Source organism: Salmo salar, chromosome 22, assembly GCF_965601325.2.
Source record: "Salmo salar chromosome 22, fSalSal1, whole genome shotgun sequence".
Taxonomy (NCBI): Eukaryota; Metazoa; Chordata; class Actinopteri; order Salmoniformes; family Salmonidae; genus Salmo; species Salmo salar.
The window spans coordinates 43,905,812-43,924,527 of NC_138312.1; the positions used below are offsets into that span (position 1 = coordinate 43,905,812).

Sequence of the window (18,716 nt, forward strand, 5' to 3'; positions counted from 1 at the left end):
ATATTTTGATTTGTTTAACAATTTTTGGTTACTACATGATTCCATATGTGTTATTTCATAGTTCTGATGTTCTCACTATTATTCTACAATGTAGAAAATAGTAAAAAATGAAGCAAAACCCTGGAATGAGTAGGTGTGTCCAAACTTTTGACTGGTACTGTATTTACATTAAATCAAATTGCCTAGTTCTCACCAAAACCTTTCAAATGTTCACATTAAAAGGGTACTGCACAGAAAAACGTTGACCATCGGGTGCATTGCAAATTCAGAACCGCTGGACATCAACATAATAAACTAAAGCACCGATCATTGGGAATGAGATCAGAATGACTGCTAAGGCTTGATCCATAAATTCAATAATGAAATAGGTAGTCTGGCCTACAAAACCAAAAGTACTGTATGTTCAAATCAAAAGGCTCGATAAACATGATGAAATCAGTAACACAGCAACATGCCGAGTCAAAGGTGCCAACAAAGATCCCAATATTAGCTCCAAGATTTGTATTTTATTTGACCTCTTTTTAACTAGGCAGGTCAGTTAAGAACAAATTCTTATTTTCAATGACGGCCTAGGAACATACTGCCTTGTTCTGGGGCAGAACGACAGATTTTTAACTTGTCAGCTCGGGGATTCGGTCTTGCAACCTTTCGGTTACTAGTCCAACGCTCTAACCATGGCAGCAATTTGAAAAAAAGAACAAGTTTGATTGTGCTGATTTACTGGCACATTGAACCATGTCTCACTCGGTAGTTTAATCTGTGGGTAGTGCTAAAAAGAAATGACGTCATATCTGAATTCTTTTGCACCTTCGCCATTAGGTATCGAGGGGCCCGGTTTCCCAAAAGCTAAATTCATGCTTGTTTGTCCTATCGAGTCACTTTACACACAGAATATCTCGACTAACATAGAATCGCATGGTTTAGCCATCTCTCTGTGACTGTGATAACTTCAGAACAAAGCTGACTACAAATATAAAGTTGCCGATGTCTTTGCAATTTATACAAAAAAGCGACGTATAAAAAGATGCTAAAATTAAAACCGAGATGACCACATTAATAACCTGTTAGGGACAGACGTTCCGCTAGTAATATCCAATGGTATAGAGTGGCGCGAATTACAAATACCTAAAAAATGCAAAAACTTCAATTTTTCAAACATATGACTATTTTACACCATTTTAAAGACAAGACTCTCCTTTATCTAACCACATTGTCCGATTTCAAAAAGGCTTTATAACGAAAGCAAAACATTAGATTATGTCAGGAGAGTACCCTCCCAAAAATAATCACACAGCCATTTTCAAAGCAAGCATATATGTCACAAAAAACAAAACCACAGCTAAATGCTGTGATGATCTTCATCAGATGACACTCCTAGGACATTATGTTATACAATACATGCATGTTTTGTTTAATCAAATTCATATTTCTATCAAAAAACAGCTTTTTACATTAGCATGTTTTGTTCAGAACTAGCACACCCACCGCAAACTTCCGGTGAATTTACTAAATTACTCACGATAAACGTTGACAAAAAACATAACAATTATTTTAAGAATTATAGATACAGAACTCCTTTATGCAATCGCGGTGTCAGATCTTAAAATAGCTTTTCGGTGAAAGCACATTTTGCAATATTCTGAGTACATAGCCCGGCCATCATGGCTAGCTAATTTGACACCCACCAAGTTTGGCCCTCACCAAACTCAGATTTACTATAAAAAAAAATTGATTAACTTTGCTGTTCTTCATCAGAATGCACTCCCAGGACTTCTACTTCAACAACAAATGTTGTTTTGGTTCGAAATAATCCATAGTTATATCCAAATAGCTCCGTTTTGTTTGTGCGTTCAAGTCACTATCCGAAGGGTGACGCGCCGGCGCATTTCGTGACAAAAAATTCTAAATATTCCATTACCGTACTTCGAAGCATGTCAAACGCTGTTTAAAATAAATGTTTATGCTATTTTTCTCGTAAAATAGCGATAATATTCCAACCCGGGTGACGTTGTATTCGTTCAAACACTGAAAGAAAAAAATGGAGTCGTCTCGTGCATGCGCGCTCCAGTGTCATTGTTCTCAGCAGGACCACTCACAAAAACTCCAGCTGTTTTTCACCCAGAGACTGGAGAGCTCTCATTCCACTTTCTGGCGCCTTCTGAGAGGCAATGAAAGCCTTAGAAAATGTCACGTTACAGCAGAGATGCTGTATTTTTGATAGAGATGCCCTAGAAGGAGAACAAATTGTCAGACAGGGCACTTCCTGTATAGAATCTTCTCAGGTTTTGGCCTGCCATATGAGTTCTGTTATACTCACAGACACCATTCAAACAGTTTTAGAAACTTTAGAGTGTTTTCTATCCAAATCTTAATTAATTATGTGCATATTCTAGTTTCTGGGCAGGAGTAGTAACCAGATTAAATTGGGTACGTTTTTTATCCGGCCGTGCAAATACTGCCCCCTATCCCAAACTTAAAATATAAACTGTCAGCTATAGCCCTATTTCAATCATATGAAATACATTTCCTGTTCAATCAATTGTTCTATTTTGCTACTTATAGGCAACTGTTTATGATTTGTCTCAACATATTTCATGATGTGAAGCCTAACATTTGCACAATGATGTGCCACATGAGAGATTTAGTGCATTTTTATTGGGTAAGCATTAGAATAAACTGCCTAAATATTTACAGCCGTAGCTGTTAATATCTCTCAGTATTGTGAAATAATTATAATGTTAAGGAAAGATCTTCGGCCATTGTAGGAAAGATGCATCATTAAAGATGCATTATGAGGAAATCGCTCCCCCATTTCCTGGTTGCTGAAATTCTAATAGTTCGCCTAATTTCAGTTTATGTCAGAAAACAAGCAGTCATTGTGTAGAGAATCATTGTACTATCTAAACCATTGTGAAATATATTTTCCATAACCAAAAATATTGTATTTTCAGCGGTTTGAAGCTGGTGTACAAAACTGAATGTAAAAGACTCAAAAACAGGAAGCATAGAAATAGCTTACATAGCACAGATCTCTCACTTCATAGACTTGCTTTCAATGAGAATGACAGATCTATAACATACATTTCTGTGTGAATTTGGTCAGGTCACCCAAAAACATACATATTGTAGCTTTAAAACACTTATAAGCCTACATTTCACTGCTATCAGGAAACCAGGTCCTGTTTTGTTGTTTGGCTACTTGAAGAGAACTGGGGCCTATCACTCGCAGCGCACATCTTCCAATGCATTGTGGAAAAGTTGTCACACCCTGATCTGTTTCACCTGTCCTTGTGATTGCCTTCACCCCACTCCAGGTGTCGCTCATCTTCCCTATTATCCCCTGTGTATTTATACCTGTGTTCTCTGTTTGTCCGTTGCCAGTTCTTCTTGTTTGTCTAGTCAACCAGCTTTTTTGTTTTCAGCGCCTGCTTTTCCCAGGTGCTCTTTTTCTTACCCTCCTGGTTTTGACCCTTGCCTGTCCTGACTCTGAGCCCGCCTGCCCGACCACTCTGCCTGACCCTGCCTGCCGACCTTTGCCCCACCTCTGGATTGTTGACCTCTGCCTGTATGTTTGCCCCACCTCTGGATTGTTGACCTTCGGCCTACCCTAAGCCAGCCTGCCGTCCGGTACCGTTGCCCCACCTCTGGTTTACTGACCCCTGCCTGCCTTGACCTGTCTATTGCCTGCCCCTGTTGGAATATTAAACCATTGTCAATTCGATGCGTCTGGGACTTCCCTTGATTCCTGTTAAGTGTGCATCGAATTCTACTCATTGAAGAGCCGAAATGAGTATAACATCCTGGCATTTTAAATCATACTTGATTTTTGAAAATTCACATACTACAAAACATAATTCCGCATACTGAAATTCATGCGCGATTATGTTGTTTCCTGCTATTTGTTGATTTCGGTAGTGCATTCCCATATCTGGGGCGGCAGGAAGCCTAGTAGTTAGTGTTGGGCCAGTAACTGAAAGGTTGCTAGATCGAATCCCCGAGCTGACAAGGTAAAAATCTGTCCTTCTGCCCCTAAACAAGGCAGTTAACCCACTGTTCCTAGGCTGTCATTGTAAATAAGTACTTTTTCTTAACTGACTTGCCTAGTAAAATAAAATCTAATTGATCAGCTGAATTTCAAAATGTTGAATACTATTAAACTACATTTGTTTGCATACTCAAACAGTGTACTATTTAGGACGCACATATGTGTATTTGGACACATCCACTTTGTCCAAAATGGAGTGCTCTGCCTTCCTGCTGCTACACCCTATAACAGCTTGCCATCTCACTAATTTTTTCCTTTGTTCGGCAGGCTGTGATTGCTACTAAGAGCAATGGCATGTTTTTTTTATTTCTCCATGGTGCTGACTGTACTGCTTCACTGCTCACCTGGTAACATTGTCAGGACTACCTCTACCGCACCCTCATCCAGCAACTCTGACTATGTCCCATTCCTGGCATTCTCCAACCCCCTCAGCACCAGCTCCAACATGGGCACAACAGCCCCTAAGCTCACCACAATACAACAGCCAGGGACAGACATCCTTCTGCCCACCGGCAGGAAACAAGATGACCAGTATGGAGGACTTAGCTAGGGCATTGATTGGCACATCATATGGCAGTGATGAGTCTATGGATGGCAGTGGACCTGGAGACGTGGTTATAATAGAAGGTAAACAAGAGACCAAGCCACCTGCCAGCACACTTATAATTTCTGCACCTGAAAAATAGGAAAATAAAGCAGGGGAACTTGATGTGCACTCCTCCGCCCCAACTTCTCCCCCACTCCCTCCTTTGCCCCAAAAACAGACCCAAGAATGTGTCAGCACAGCAGAACCAGTTGGCTCACAAACGTCAGAGGATGTACGTTCACAAGCCAAGATCCCACTTATAGCAAGATCTAGAATAGATTTGTATCCCGTAGGTAACAGATCTAGAATAGATTTGTCTACCATAGGTAACGAAGACAGTGGACTCAAACTTGAACCTGAGTATTCTACTGTAGAGATTTCTGAACAAATGGAGCTAACTGTGAACTCGACACTGTCAAGAGAATTTTCAATCCCAATGATAATAACTAACAATCAATTAAGCTTTGACCAATCCACAAGGTTTGTAAGACCCTGGGTTTAATAATAATTAGGCAAAGACTCAGCTTATGCAAAATGTTCGTACAGTTTATTCACGAGAACTTTCTAAAGTCCATAATACAAAGAAATACCATTTTATAACTCACTCCCTACTTACGCACATACCTCCACACAAACAGTAGATAGCCTATGCACATACATACACACGAACAGTAGGTGGGATGTATCCTTCCCCATGGTTCTCACCACTGTTTATCACTACCAAGCTAGCAGTTCCATTCCCCCGAGATTAGAGGAACCTTGAAAGGACTCCCTGTCCTATCGTAAGTTTCTCAGAGTTCTAGCTAGGTCAGGCCATACAGTTTAATTGTTCTCGGTATCTTCTTAGTCACACACACACACACACACACACATTTCTCTCCCTCACATGTCTCTACTGAACCTTATTGGACTTAAGTTTATCACTTTAATTCATTATACATGTTACATAATGTCATAATTACGTTTCAGGGTGGAATTATTTAGTCATTACCTTTAAGCATATAAATTCCCTTATCAGACACCAGATATTTTTATTTATCCAAACTCATTCACTTATCACAGCTCCCACCAATCTCCTAAACCCACAATTACAGAGGCCACTACCGAAGAAGGGCTCAGAGCACTGGAGGAGAATGAGGAAGACATTTTTGTGATTGACTCAATGGTTCCTTTATGAAGCAACATACGGGCAAAACAGTCCCACTCCTCCTCCTTGTCATCTGCCATTGTGACAGAACAGTTTCAAACAGGTAAGAGTAAAGCAGTTAACAACACAATCTTATTTTGTTTTATTATAATTGTTCACAAACATCTAAGCATTTCCTCTTCCATGTGCTTGCTCTTTTTTCTTCAGACAGGGAATAAACTCAATCCATTCCTGACATACAAACAACTGAGTCGTCGGCAGCGTTATCCCCTGACGTGAACAAAACAATCGATCAACACGTAAAAAATGGTAATGTATCTTAGTGTAACGTTGCATAGGCCTACTGTATCATTAGCTGAGAGAATAATTTCACTCTCTCGCTCTCTCTGAGTCTGTCAGACAAGGGTAAGCTCTGGCCTGCGCTCCCTGTCTGCTATGGTGTGTTTGGCACCATAACACATCAGAACCTGAATGGAGGCCCCTGTGTGCTGGGCCTGGGCCCCTGCATGGTCCTTACCGATACCAATGGAACCCTTCTTCTGTGGGAGGACCTGAGCCGCACGCTGGCCTTCGCCTGGGAGCGCCCTGTCTACGGCTCTGCTGGATTTTTCCTGCTGCTGTCCTGTGTGGCTGTGTTGGAAATGGTGGGTGGTTTGTATATGCTCCACCCCCTCTGTGATGCCCTGGCCAATGGGTTGCTGCTGCTGACTGGAGCTCTGCGTGCTGTCCTCCTCCTCATTGACCCGTACGGCACACGTCAGATCCTGTCACGGCCCGTCCTCACTGCCATCTACAACCTGCGGCTGTGGGCACAGGTTGCCCTGGCCTTGATCGCTCTGCGAGGGGCCAACCTGAATCTGCTCTCCCCAGCACTGTAGCGCCCCTGTGTGTTGGGAAGAACTCTTCTGCTGACAGCCGACCTGCTCTCCCCAATGCTGTCCCCTGCCCCCCCTCTGCCGCTACAGAGCCTCTCTCTCTGTTGGGTCCTGACCCTCTGCCTGGGCATTCTCACCCAGTCACTTTCCCACCTGCACCCCTTTTCCAAGAACCCCATACCCCAGTGGGGGCGCCTCAGAGGATTGAGGAGCTTGCAAGGCATGTGACAGCTCCGGCCTGCAGATCAATAGCCTGCTCTGGCTCTATGGGCTGCTGGGGGACCGGAGGTGCTTCGGCTGGGGCTGGTGGCTGGGCCAGTTCTGGGCTCGGGTGCTAGAGTTGTTCTTGGGATTCTCTATGCTGGTGCTAAGCTCCTGGGTTTCCTGGACTCCCTGGAGGAGCCATGCTACGAGTGACGACAGCCAAGGGAGGGCAGAGGGAGCGTTGTTTTGGGACAGGGTGCAGAAAACACTGTGGCTGGAGCCTTTTACAAAGTCAGAGAAAAACTGGGCGGAACTCATGCCAAACAATTGCGTTCGGCAGCATCACTCGAAAGCAGCTCCATATGCCGTGTCTATGATGACCCCCCACTCCACCACCACAGATAGTCTGAGACACCATGTCATCATAAGGGTGGAGGAGGACCCACTGCCAGCAGCATCTCTTCCCTACTGTGGCAGTGAGCACGAGTGCATCCTCTCCTTCATAGAGTTGTGTGTCCTCTGTCACAATCAATCTCCGCATCGACAACGTGCTCCACCGTGACCATGGACACCTGCTAGGGGTGGGCAGCCACTTCACAGCCCCACCCCTTTCTTCCTGGACACACCAAGCTGGAGCTGACCTCTCACTGAAGGACAGTGAGATCACAACCATCTCTCACACCTCTGGTGGCTATGGCTGGACGCTGCAACTCCTGACAATTTCAGAGCCAAGGAGCACCCACAGCCAAAGCCAGAGGCTCATTCAGTTATTGCAGGCTTCTGATCAGATCCTTCAGCCATCTCCAACCCCTGAGCACCAAGAGGAGGAAGTTCCAATGATGTATACATGTCTATGGTTCCAGACAAGGTGAATGAGCCAGGGGTCACTCAGCAGGGTCCAGTATGGGCAGCAGTGACATTTTTAAAATTTGATTTAACTAGGCAAGTCTTTTAAGAACAAATTCTTATTTACAATGACGGCCTACCAGGGAAAAGTGGGTTAACTGCCTTGTTCAGGGGCAGCCTTTCAGTTACTGGCCCAACACTCTAACCACTAGGCTACCTGCCGCCTCATAAACGTTACAGACCTATGAGCTGACATCTTCACCCCATCACCTCAGCCAATGCCCATGTCACTTCACATCAGTACTTCCAATCCACACTGTTGACAAGGGAACTGCTCCACACAAGTTATCCACTTGTTTGCTTTGAATAAAGTCATATTATGCTATGTTAGAATCCCCATGGGACAACTAGAGTAGTAGTTGATTGGCGATTGGCTAGGTTATTTGAAAGATACTAAAATATTCTGTATTCTTTTTTTAGATCTTTTTGTTATATACACTGACTTTACTTGAACAATTCTCTCTTCATTATTTCCATGAAATAGAAATACATGATCAAGCGTAAATGTATTTTAAAATTTTTTTCCGGTATTAAGTTATGTTCATTTTGATGATTTTACAATTGTATTATTAATTTCAGTGGACAATATAACACAATGATGAATAAAACTAAGTTGACCATATATGTTATGTTTCTGACTAAATAAATAAAACATTAAATCCTGACTCCTGAGTGTTATTGCAATTATTGTGGTTTATTATATAGGCTAGTTTATATCCCTGCTCTAATAAGAGCAGAGATTAACAGTTCGTACAGTCTATAACTGGAAAGATAGCCTACATAAACACGACATAATAACAATCATAGATAAAAATCAAAAGTTGATGTGCCATACTAATTGATTAGCCTCTGATTGATTTAGACAAGCTAACATTGCTTCAGGATGTTCTATTAGTTGAGAACGATAGAGAAATGCACTGTGAACAGATATACTTTATAGTCAATAACTATTTGCTTAGCACTTTTGAAATGTACAGCGACAGAATTCAGAACATGAGCCATTCAACACACAGTGTTTTCCCTGTACATCAAGTCAGCACCGTAGGATAAATAAAGGGTGCATTAAAGCAGACAATGAAAGCGCTTAAAATATTAGCGGGCCTCCAAGTTAACAGTTGTTTTGACCGCGACACAAATCGTGCTTCATTGACAGTATGACCAATGTTGAATGTTTATCATTTTAAACTTGGAAAAGAGCCCCTTAATCCCAGGTCTGAGACCACACACTTATTGGCCGATGAGCACCAATAAGTTTCATCAAAAATTTCTCTTCATTATTTCTCTTCATATGACAAGGATTAAAAAGGATTTGCCAGTAGATTGTCGACTTGATTAATGATAATGCTTTCTAGCTAAGATTTTGAAAGTATGATGATGACATGATCAGTCCAATCAAAGCTAATGTACATATAACATGATTTGACTTCATTTTATCTGTGGTCAATGACCTTGAGCCGTCTTGGATGGGCAATTCTATGGCAGCAGCCGAAGGGCTAGAATTTTCAATGTCTCCTCTTACACTTCGCAGTGACGTGAAGTCCCCATGAGTGACAGAACACTGAGGCAATCACGGTGCAACACTCCGTATTTTCTGCTGGCTTGCCCCACCACCACAGAAAGCACTGAGCTAGGCTGAAAACCTGCATTTTGGAGCTGCCTTACTCAAGAAAACAAAAAAGAGACCATGTTTGTATGCGTCTTTATTAACTCATTGATATATATTATTTTTACATTTTTTGCAAACTGTTATGTGACATGTATTAATGCCAAAATAACATGCAAAACAGGCAAGCCCCCCCCAAAAAATTATATGTGGGGCTCAAAACAGCCCCACTTGCCCTGAATGACGGGTCGCCACTGCTTCTGGCATGTACAGTAGTGATGTTTGGCACGGGCACCTCAATTGGCCTGCCTTTCTATCTGCAACTTAACCGGGCACGCTACTAATTAGTGTAAAAAATTGTCACCAGTCGAGCTAAATTCTGATTGGTCTTTCAATTAGGCAAGCCGTTTAAATTTGGAGCAACTTCTACCAGAGACCTCAGTGAACTCGCGTATAAGCGCAATTGCACAGATTTTTGTTTGTACCACCATGCGAAAAACGATTAGAGATGTTATGTCGTGGAAACATCCTATATTGTATTTTACGGTGATGGCAACGATTAGCGCTGTGTTAACCCCTTGCTTTGGGCAGATTCCAGACGCAAGCATTTCAATGCCAAAAAATGCCAAAATGTATCCGACGACTGTCCGATCCGGGAGGCTTGTAGTTGGGAATAACGTCCAACGGAGAAGGGTGGGTTTCGAAGTAACCAATGATGAATCCGCCGCTTCTGACCGCATCAAGACTCAAAACGGATCTCTTGCATTTGAGGCTGGTAATCGGGCTGGACAGCCTGCATCACAAGGTAAGCCACCAGGCCTCCCTTTTTTTTCTCCATTTGTCTGTAAATCATGTAGCCTAATAGTAAAATGCTATATTGCTTCAACACATCGTTGGTCAGTCTTTGCATCCACAGCTGAACTCTGATTTAGTGGATACATTGGTTTAGCCCCATTCTAGCTACAGATTGTAACACCAGCTAATGTGATTTAACCAACACATTTGACAATTTTTATATTGGTAGTTACATATGTGGCTATACAAAACGTTCCTCTTATTATTTTTTTAAGTAATCCAATGTGTACACCATGTCTTCTCCTTGATTGAAATGGGTGTATGTTGTGGCAGGTGGGTCCACCCCAAAGTGTCTCGATCAGAGATTTGAAAGGGGCAAAATGGCTGTGTTCCACTAGTGGTTGGGGGGGCAGTGCCCCTGTGACAACAATTTGACCCCCTTGTGGCCCCCCTAAATGTGGAGTATGAACATTTTTACATAACTAATTTTTGCTTTCTTTTTTACATCTGTTAATACAGTGGCCACTTGGAACACTCATTTAACCCACATTTTCTAGAGGGATGGCTTTAGGCGGAACACAACAGTATCGTACCACATGCATCTGCATTATGAACATGATTTTTGTCTGCAATGCAGTGAAAACGATATGACAACAATAACGTTTAATGTAACTGGCCCCTCTAACCGTACAACTGGCCCTAGCTTGGCCCCCCCCAGTTGAATGGTCTAGAACCGCCACTGCTGTGTTCACTGGACTACATCATGGACCAAAACATTTAGTTTAAAGGCTGCATTTTCTAAATTCAAATGGACCCCTTGCAACTGGACACACTTCAGACTGCTGTTTTGCTGAATGGATGACTAAAATGTTATAGCCCTTTGTTTGAATCCCAGATTGCCCCTTTAAAGATGGCACATGTTTGAGCCTTTACAAATCCTGTTTATTCATTCCCTCTCCCAGAATGGCACAAGTTGGCTGCTAAACTCCAGCACATGGGGCCATCAGTACAGTGTAGCAATGATACAATGACACTTCGGGTCAAAGGGGGGAGAGCTCCACATTTTCTGGTCGATGGCGGTAAGTAGAATGTGCCCACTAGGTAAGAAATATTAAACCCTGATGCTGCTTAGTTGGTTTAGCCTGAGGTATTTCTGTCTTGTGCAGGTGATGGGTTTCCTGTTTTTCCCCTGTCCCGAATGCCAACTCACTGTGGCTTCTCTGTGAAGCGGTCAATCAGAGATGTAATGTTTGTCGCACCATACCAAGGCTGCCATGTCACTCAAGAGGTGATATTACCTCCATGGAGGCTTTACCTTACTAAAAATGTTAAAATTAACTCTTGAATAATCTTGTACTGTTAAATGTTGCTTTGAGCCTCTATTCACATGTTGGCTGTTAAAGCACATTTACAGGGGTTGCATCATGATACAAATGTTTTCCTTCATACAGGGGGGTAACTATATTCTGCCACTGCGTCTGTGGGGGGCACCCATGACCATGTCTTGTCCTGTTGCACCACCCCCTCCTCCCTCTGTTTCCTGCTATTTATCTGGCATGGTCGTGAAGTTTCCCATGGCAGCAAATGCTCTTCAAGTCAAAGGTGGGTAATTCTTTGACATTTCCAGTGCACATGGTATATTTGGGCATATTAAATGTATTAATTTGAACCTATGGTGAATGAATGCTGATCCAAAAGACTTCTCATTTCTATCAATGGTTGCCAGTAGACTGGTGTATGCCTACAGTCTATTCTGTTGCTCACACTGAAATTGATATTTTTCAGTGTCTGGTGTGTGGGAGCCACTTCTCTCAGTCTCCCAGCAATGTCGCTTAACCATTGAGCCATTCTTTGGAGTAATGGTGATCACTGCACCATACACGGGACCCTGTGTGGAGTTGAAGGTAGTCCTCACTGTGATCTTGTGGTCATGAAAGTGATCAAATGGTCACTTTGGTGATTTCCTGACTTTTGTTTTTTCTACTCAGGATGATGAGCGTTTGCTTTTTATGCTCTCGGTTGCTGGGGAGCTCACGTTCTCCTGCCCTGCAGGCCTCCATCAAACTGAACCTGTTACGTCTGGATACCCTCTGTATCCCCCCCAACCACCCACTTCCCCAACAGCAGCCACTACCATGTCTAAACAAACGCATTCCCCTAAACCTTCTAGCCAGGCCACGCATATGCCACGTAAAGGAGACCCCCAGGTCCCACAAATGCCTGAATTCCACCCGTTTTACCCATACCGTTTTCCTCCGTATCCCCCTCAACCCTATTTCCCAACATCAGCTCCTACTACCTCACCTAAACAAACAAATTCCCCTCAACCTGCCACCCAGGCCCTGCATATGCCACCTAAAAGAGACCCCCAGGTCCCACAAACACCTGAATTCCACCCGTTTTACCCATACCATCTTCCTCCATATCCCCCTCAACGCTATTTCCCAACATCAGCTCCCACTACCTCACCTAAACAAACAAATTCCCCTCAACCTGCCACCCAGGCCCTGCATATGCCACCTAAAAGAGACCCCCAGATCCCACAAATTCCTGAATTCCACCCGTTTTACCCATACCATCTTCCTCCGTATCCCCCTCAACGCTATTTCCCAACATCAGCTCCCACTACCTCACCTAAACAAACGCATTCCCCTAAACCTTCTAGCCAGGCCACGCATATGCCACGTAAAGGAGACCCCCAGGTCCCACAAATGCCTGAATTCCACCCGTTTTACCCATACCGTTTTCCTCCGTATCCCCCTCAACAACCCTATTTCCCAACATCAGCTCCTACTACCTCACCTAAACAAACAAATTCCCCTCAACCTGCCACCCAGGCCCTGCATATGCCACCTAAAAGAGACCCCCAGGTCCCACAAACACCTGAATTCCACCCGTTTTACCCATACCATCTTCCTCCATATCCCCCTCAACGCTATTTCCCAACATCAGCTCCCACTACCTCACCTAAACAAACAAATTCCCCTCAACCTGCCACCCAGGCCCTGCATATGCCACCTAAAAGAGACCCCCAGGTCCCACAAATTCCTGAATTCCACCCGTTTTACCCATACCATCTTCCTCCGTATCCCCCTCAACGCTATTTCCCAACATCAGCTCCCACTACCTCACCTAAACAAACGCATTCCCCTAAACCTTCTAGCCAGGCCACGCATATGCCACGTAAAGGAGACCCCCAGGTCCCACAAATGCCTGAATTCCACCCGTTTTACCCATACCGTTTTCCTCCGTATCCCCCTCAACAACCCTATTTCCCAACATCAGCTCCCACTACCTCACCTAAACAAACAAATTCCCCTCAACCTGCCACCCAGGCCCTGCATATGCCACCTAAAAGAGACCCCCAGGTCCCACAAACACCTGAATTCCACCCGTTTTACCCATACCATCTTCCTCCATATCCCCCTCAACGCTATTTCCCAACATCAGCTCCCACTACATCACCTAAACAAACGCATTCCCCTCAACCTGCCACCCAGGCCCTGCATATGCCACCTAAAGGAGACCCCCAGGTCCCACAAATTCCTGAATTCCACCCGTTTTACCAATACCATCTTCCTCCGTATCCCCCTCAACGCTATTTCCCAACATCAGCTCCCACTACCTCACCTAAACAAACAAATTCCCCTCAACCTGCCACCCAGGCCCTGCATATGCCACCTAAAGGAGACCCCCAGGTCCCACAAATTCCTGACTTAAAGATGTTTTACCCATACCATTTTACTACGCATCCCCCTCAACCTTATTTCCCATCAGCCTCCACAACCACACCTAAACAAAAAAATCAGGCCCTGCATATGCCACCTAAAGGATACCCCCAGGTCCCACTGAGCTACCAGTTCCCCCAGTACAATTTCCCTGGATTTTTCCCTCAACGCTCTGTCCCAAGAGCACCCCCCATCATAGCCAGCCAACTGGATAACCAGAATAACCCCCAGAAATATCATTACTCGGATTTATCCTACAGTCAAAAGTCAGCCACTCCTCCAGTAACTGCTAGCACTACCCCTGGCACCACACCCCAGGCCCAACCCAAGCAGTCCTTCATGCAATATGACCAGTACCCGATGGTTCGCAGCTGGAATCCGTATGCCTCTGCTCTGTTCTCACCCCATTATGGAACGGCACTGTATCATTATTAGGGGCCTAAGGAGTAATTTATGGTAAGGCATAATTATCACACATGTAACTAAGTTTAAATATCTAATGTACTATTTACATCATAAACAATTGAAGTTTAATCACACTACTTTCAACAGGTGCAATCTACAGTTTCCAGCCATTACTTGTGAAGTGTAAAATAAATTCACTTGATGTACAGCTTGAGTTGATGGTTTTACTTGACAGTTGGAACAGGGGTACTGTTGGCCAGGGAACTAGCACCAGGCCAGCCAACCACAGGCTCTACGGGGTGGCTAGCTAGCATTCTCTCCCTTCCTGCCTGTGCTTTAGTTGCATTCATGCTTGTACATGACCTCGGTAACATGATAGTATTTAGGCTTCAGCTGTGAGGTGCCTGTTTCGCCTTGAAATAAAGTCCAGCAAATGTGCCACTTTTCAAAAGTTATTTTTCTAATTGCATTTATTTAGGCTTAACTCTTGATGGATCTAATTTTCAAGTGTTTGACTTAGCAACATGTTTAGTAACAATGTAACCTTTTATATTATCAGGAAGTCTTAGATGACCTCAAATTAAATGCAAGCAGAAATAAGTCATACAAAACATTCCTCAGTTAAGGTCCTCAGATTTCTAAATTGCCCTAGAGGTACCAAAAATCCAATTTAAAGGGTTATTCGGTTAACTCCAGAAATTGCTTTGATCAGAGTTAACATCCCTGAGACCAGGTGGTAACTTGTACACTGTTACTCTGGAGAAGTGTATGCAAAATTAGAAACACACTTTTAAAGTAATGTTTGGTACAGTGGGAGTTAAGGGCTTTTATATATTCTAGAAATGTATCAACCTGTGACTGAGGGCCAACTTTCTGGTTGACAATAAGGCTGAGTAACTAAACCTGATGCCTGTAATAAAGCGCAGTGAGCTACTTTAAGCTGCGTTCGTATAGTTGTCACCATAGTCTAGGACCAGTAGGAAACACTGACAATCTGCTTTGAACTATTTGAGGCATTATTTAAAATGGTTTCTCATGTGCTTTGAGAGCTTTCTATCTAGCTGTGTAAGCAGAGACCCTATCAAAGTACATGTTTATATCAGTTGTGTACTCCAGAGAACATGCTTGCATGGAACAAAAATATGAATGTAAAATGTTGGTTTCATGAGCTGGGGAAAAAAATTTAAAAAATCCCAGAAGTGTGTGTGCGCAAATTTCTCTAAAATTGTGCACTTTATTTTTTTCCATCCTTTGCCAAGATCCATCCACCTGACGTGGCATATCAAGAAGCTGATTTATACCGGTTCACCTTGTGCTGGGTACAAAAAGGCCACAAATGTGCAGATGCCACAGATGTTGAGGGGGCATGTGGACTACAGGAATACTCACCAGAGCTGTTGCCAGAGAATTAATGTTAATTTCTCTACCAAAAAGCCACCAATGTAGTTTTAGAATTTGGCAGTATGTCCAAGCGGCCTCAACCACAGATCGAGTGTAACCACGCCAGCCCAGGACATTCAAATCCAACTTCACCTGAGACCGGCCACCTGATAAAACTGGGTTTGCACAACTGAATTTCTGCAGAAACTGGCTCAGGGAAGCTCTAACATGAACAATAATTCATATTTAAGTGAATGTTGCTAGAGGTAATATTGTCCACTCCCAAGTGGCTTCTTGGAGTCATGGCTTAACAAGGACATGGCTAATTTAAATCTAGCTGGTTTTTCTATGCATCGGCAGGATGGACTGGCAGAGTCCAGTAAGATCAGGGGTGGGATGTCTTAACAGCTGGTGCGCAAACCTCTAAGGAAGTCTAGGTTCTGCTCGCCTGAGTTAGAATACGTCATGATGGGCTGTAGACCATAATATTTACAAAGGTTTTTTTTGTATTTGTCTATTTACCACCACATTGTCTGAGTTTGTGTCAGAAATGGACAACGCGGTCTGGTTACTTCTCTTATCCTGGAGGTGCTTTCCTAGAGCATGATATGTTGGCGTAGAGTAGCAAGACCATGTAGAGTCTTTAAGACAAGGTTTGCATCTGCATACTGCTTAAAATGGTCCAGACTGAATAAATTGTTTGAATGGTGTGACAATGGTGATAACTGTTTGGTTTGTCATCAAAAATCTTAATTTTATTGCTCTACAAACAGTTTTTAAATTGGGGATCCTGCTTGTGACCAGCATGAGGCACTAACTCAGATGTGAGAACATTATAGCATGTATGCAGGAGGAAGGTAAGGCCTTGTAAACCTAAAGTTGGACAGTCCAAACTTGACCTTGTTTACCACCTTGTTCTTGAATGTCAAGTTGGAGTCAAATGATACTGAAATACTTAGTTTTTTCCCCCTTGACAAAGCTTTTTTGGGAGAGAATGATTTTCATAGAGAAGTTCAAACAGTCTTGTCAATATTTAAATGCAGGCAACAATCAGCCAACCATTTAGAGACGTGGATCATAACTTCAGTTAATGTGCCTGTTTTCAGTGTACATACAGGACTGTATCGTCTGCATACATCTGCATATCAACTTGTGGGCAAGCAACTGGGAGAATTTCTATATACTGAACAAAAATAACACTACATTCAACAATTTCAAAAGATTTTGCTGAGTAACAGTTCATGTATGGATCCTGTATTTCTCGACACATTCACGAAAATAGTCATGGCCTCTAAACCTGCCACCTGCCTACTGGACCCTATTCCAACTAAACTACTTAAAGGGCAACATCCTGGGCTTGGCCCTCCTATGTTGAACTTAATAAACGGCTCCCTATCTTCCAGATGTGTACCAAACTCACTAAAAGTGTCAGTAATATAGCTTCTCCTGAAAAAGCCAAACCTTGTTAAAAAACTGAGTCATTTCAATCAGCCTTTATCGATTCTCCCATTCCGCTCAAAAAATAATAATTAAAAGCTAATGTGCAGCAACTCACTGCCTTCATGAAGACAATGTATTTGAAACACTTCAGTCTGGTTTTAGAACCCATAGTACTGAGACTACACTCTGAAGGTGGTAAATTACCTTTTAATGGCATCAGACCAAGGCTCTGCATCAGTCCTTGTGCTCCTAGACCTTAGTCTTGCTTTTGACACCATCAATCACCACATTCTTTTGGAGAGATTTGAAACACTAATTGGTCTACACAGACAAGTTCTTGCCTGGTTTATCTGTCAGGAAGATATGTTTGTCTCTGTGGATGGTTTGTCCTCTGACAAATCAATTGTACATTTAGGTGTTTCTCAAGGTTCTGTTTTAGGACTACTATTTTCACTATATATCCTACCACTTGGTGATGTCATTCGGAAATACAATGTCAACTTTCACTGCTATGCGGACAACACACAGCTGTACATTGAGGAAACATGGTGAAGCCCCAAAATTGCCTACCCTGGAAGCCTGTGTTTCAGACAAAAGGAAGTGGATGGCGGCAAATGATTTACTTTTAAACTACGACAAAACAGAGAGGCTAGTTCTAGGTCCCAAGAAACAAAGAGATCTGCTGTTTGATCTGACAATTGATCTTGATGGTTGTACAGTCGTCTCAAATGAAACTGTGAAGGACCTTTTATTCTGGACCCTAATCTCTCTTTTGACGAACATATCAAGAAAATTTCAAGGGCAGTTTCTTTCCATCTTGGTAACATTGCAAAAAATCTGAAATGTTTTGCCCCAAAATGCAAAAAAATCTAATTCATGCTTTTGTCACTTCTAGATTAGTGTTACGGATACAGAGTGGGGGCTCATCCGGGATATGTCTTTACTGACACCCATGCCGCTCGTGCAAATTAGTGTAGTGGTTAGTTCAGTGTTGAGCGTCATAGCATTAGTGTTTGCTATTTTTTTGGGGCTCTTGTGTAGTAGTTCAAGATGGCTACTTTGGATAACCCTACGTGGGAGGCTTTTGACAAATGTCGTAGAGTTGATTTACTGACCTTGGCTGACCATTATTCGTTGTCTGTTTCGCACAGTTTAGTTAAGGCAGCGGTTAAGCAACTGGTGTTAAATGTTTTGTTGGAAGAACAAGTGTTTGGTCACAGTGAGAGGACCAATGAAAGTCCTTAAAGAACAGCTTTTGTCCCAAGAGTTGTGTGTGAGAGATGAGAATGTGTTGGTCTACGTTAGTCGCTTTCGTGAGCGCCTACAACATGCCTGTGCTCTCTGTCTTCCTTACAGAGGAGTATGAAAGACACTATGATAAACAGGCTGTTTCTCGTCCACTACAGCCAGGTCACCAAGTACTGGTGTTATTGCCTGTTCCAGGATCTTCACTGTCAGCTCGTTTCTCTGGTCCTTATTTAATTGAAAAGAAATTAAGTGAAACTGATGTGCTTCAAACTCCTGATAGAAAACGCCAATCTCGTGTGTATCACATTAACATGTTGAAAGCATACCACACCTGACCCATCACCCAGGTAGATA

General features: G+C 43.0%; 1 protein-coding gene across 1 annotated transcript; it reads left to right on the forward strand.

Annotated features, from left to right (window-relative positions):
• The first annotated feature begins 9,802 nt into the window (after positions 1 to 9,802).
• On the forward strand, positions 9,803 to 14,500 carry LOC106583456 (uncharacterized). The gene is made up of 7 exons (XM_014167654.3): positions 9,803 to 10,171; positions 11,124 to 11,240; positions 11,328 to 11,449; positions 11,613 to 11,763; positions 11,947 to 12,065; positions 12,150 to 14,345; positions 14,442 to 14,500. The coding sequence occupies exons 1-6, from the start codon at positions 9,856 to 9,858 to the stop codon at positions 14,322 to 14,324; spliced, it is 3,000 nt and encodes a 999-aa protein (XP_014023129.3). The 5' UTR covers positions 9,803 to 9,855; the 3' UTR covers positions 14,325 to 14,345; positions 14,442 to 14,500.
• Positions 14,501 to 18,716: the final 4,216 nt, after the last annotated feature.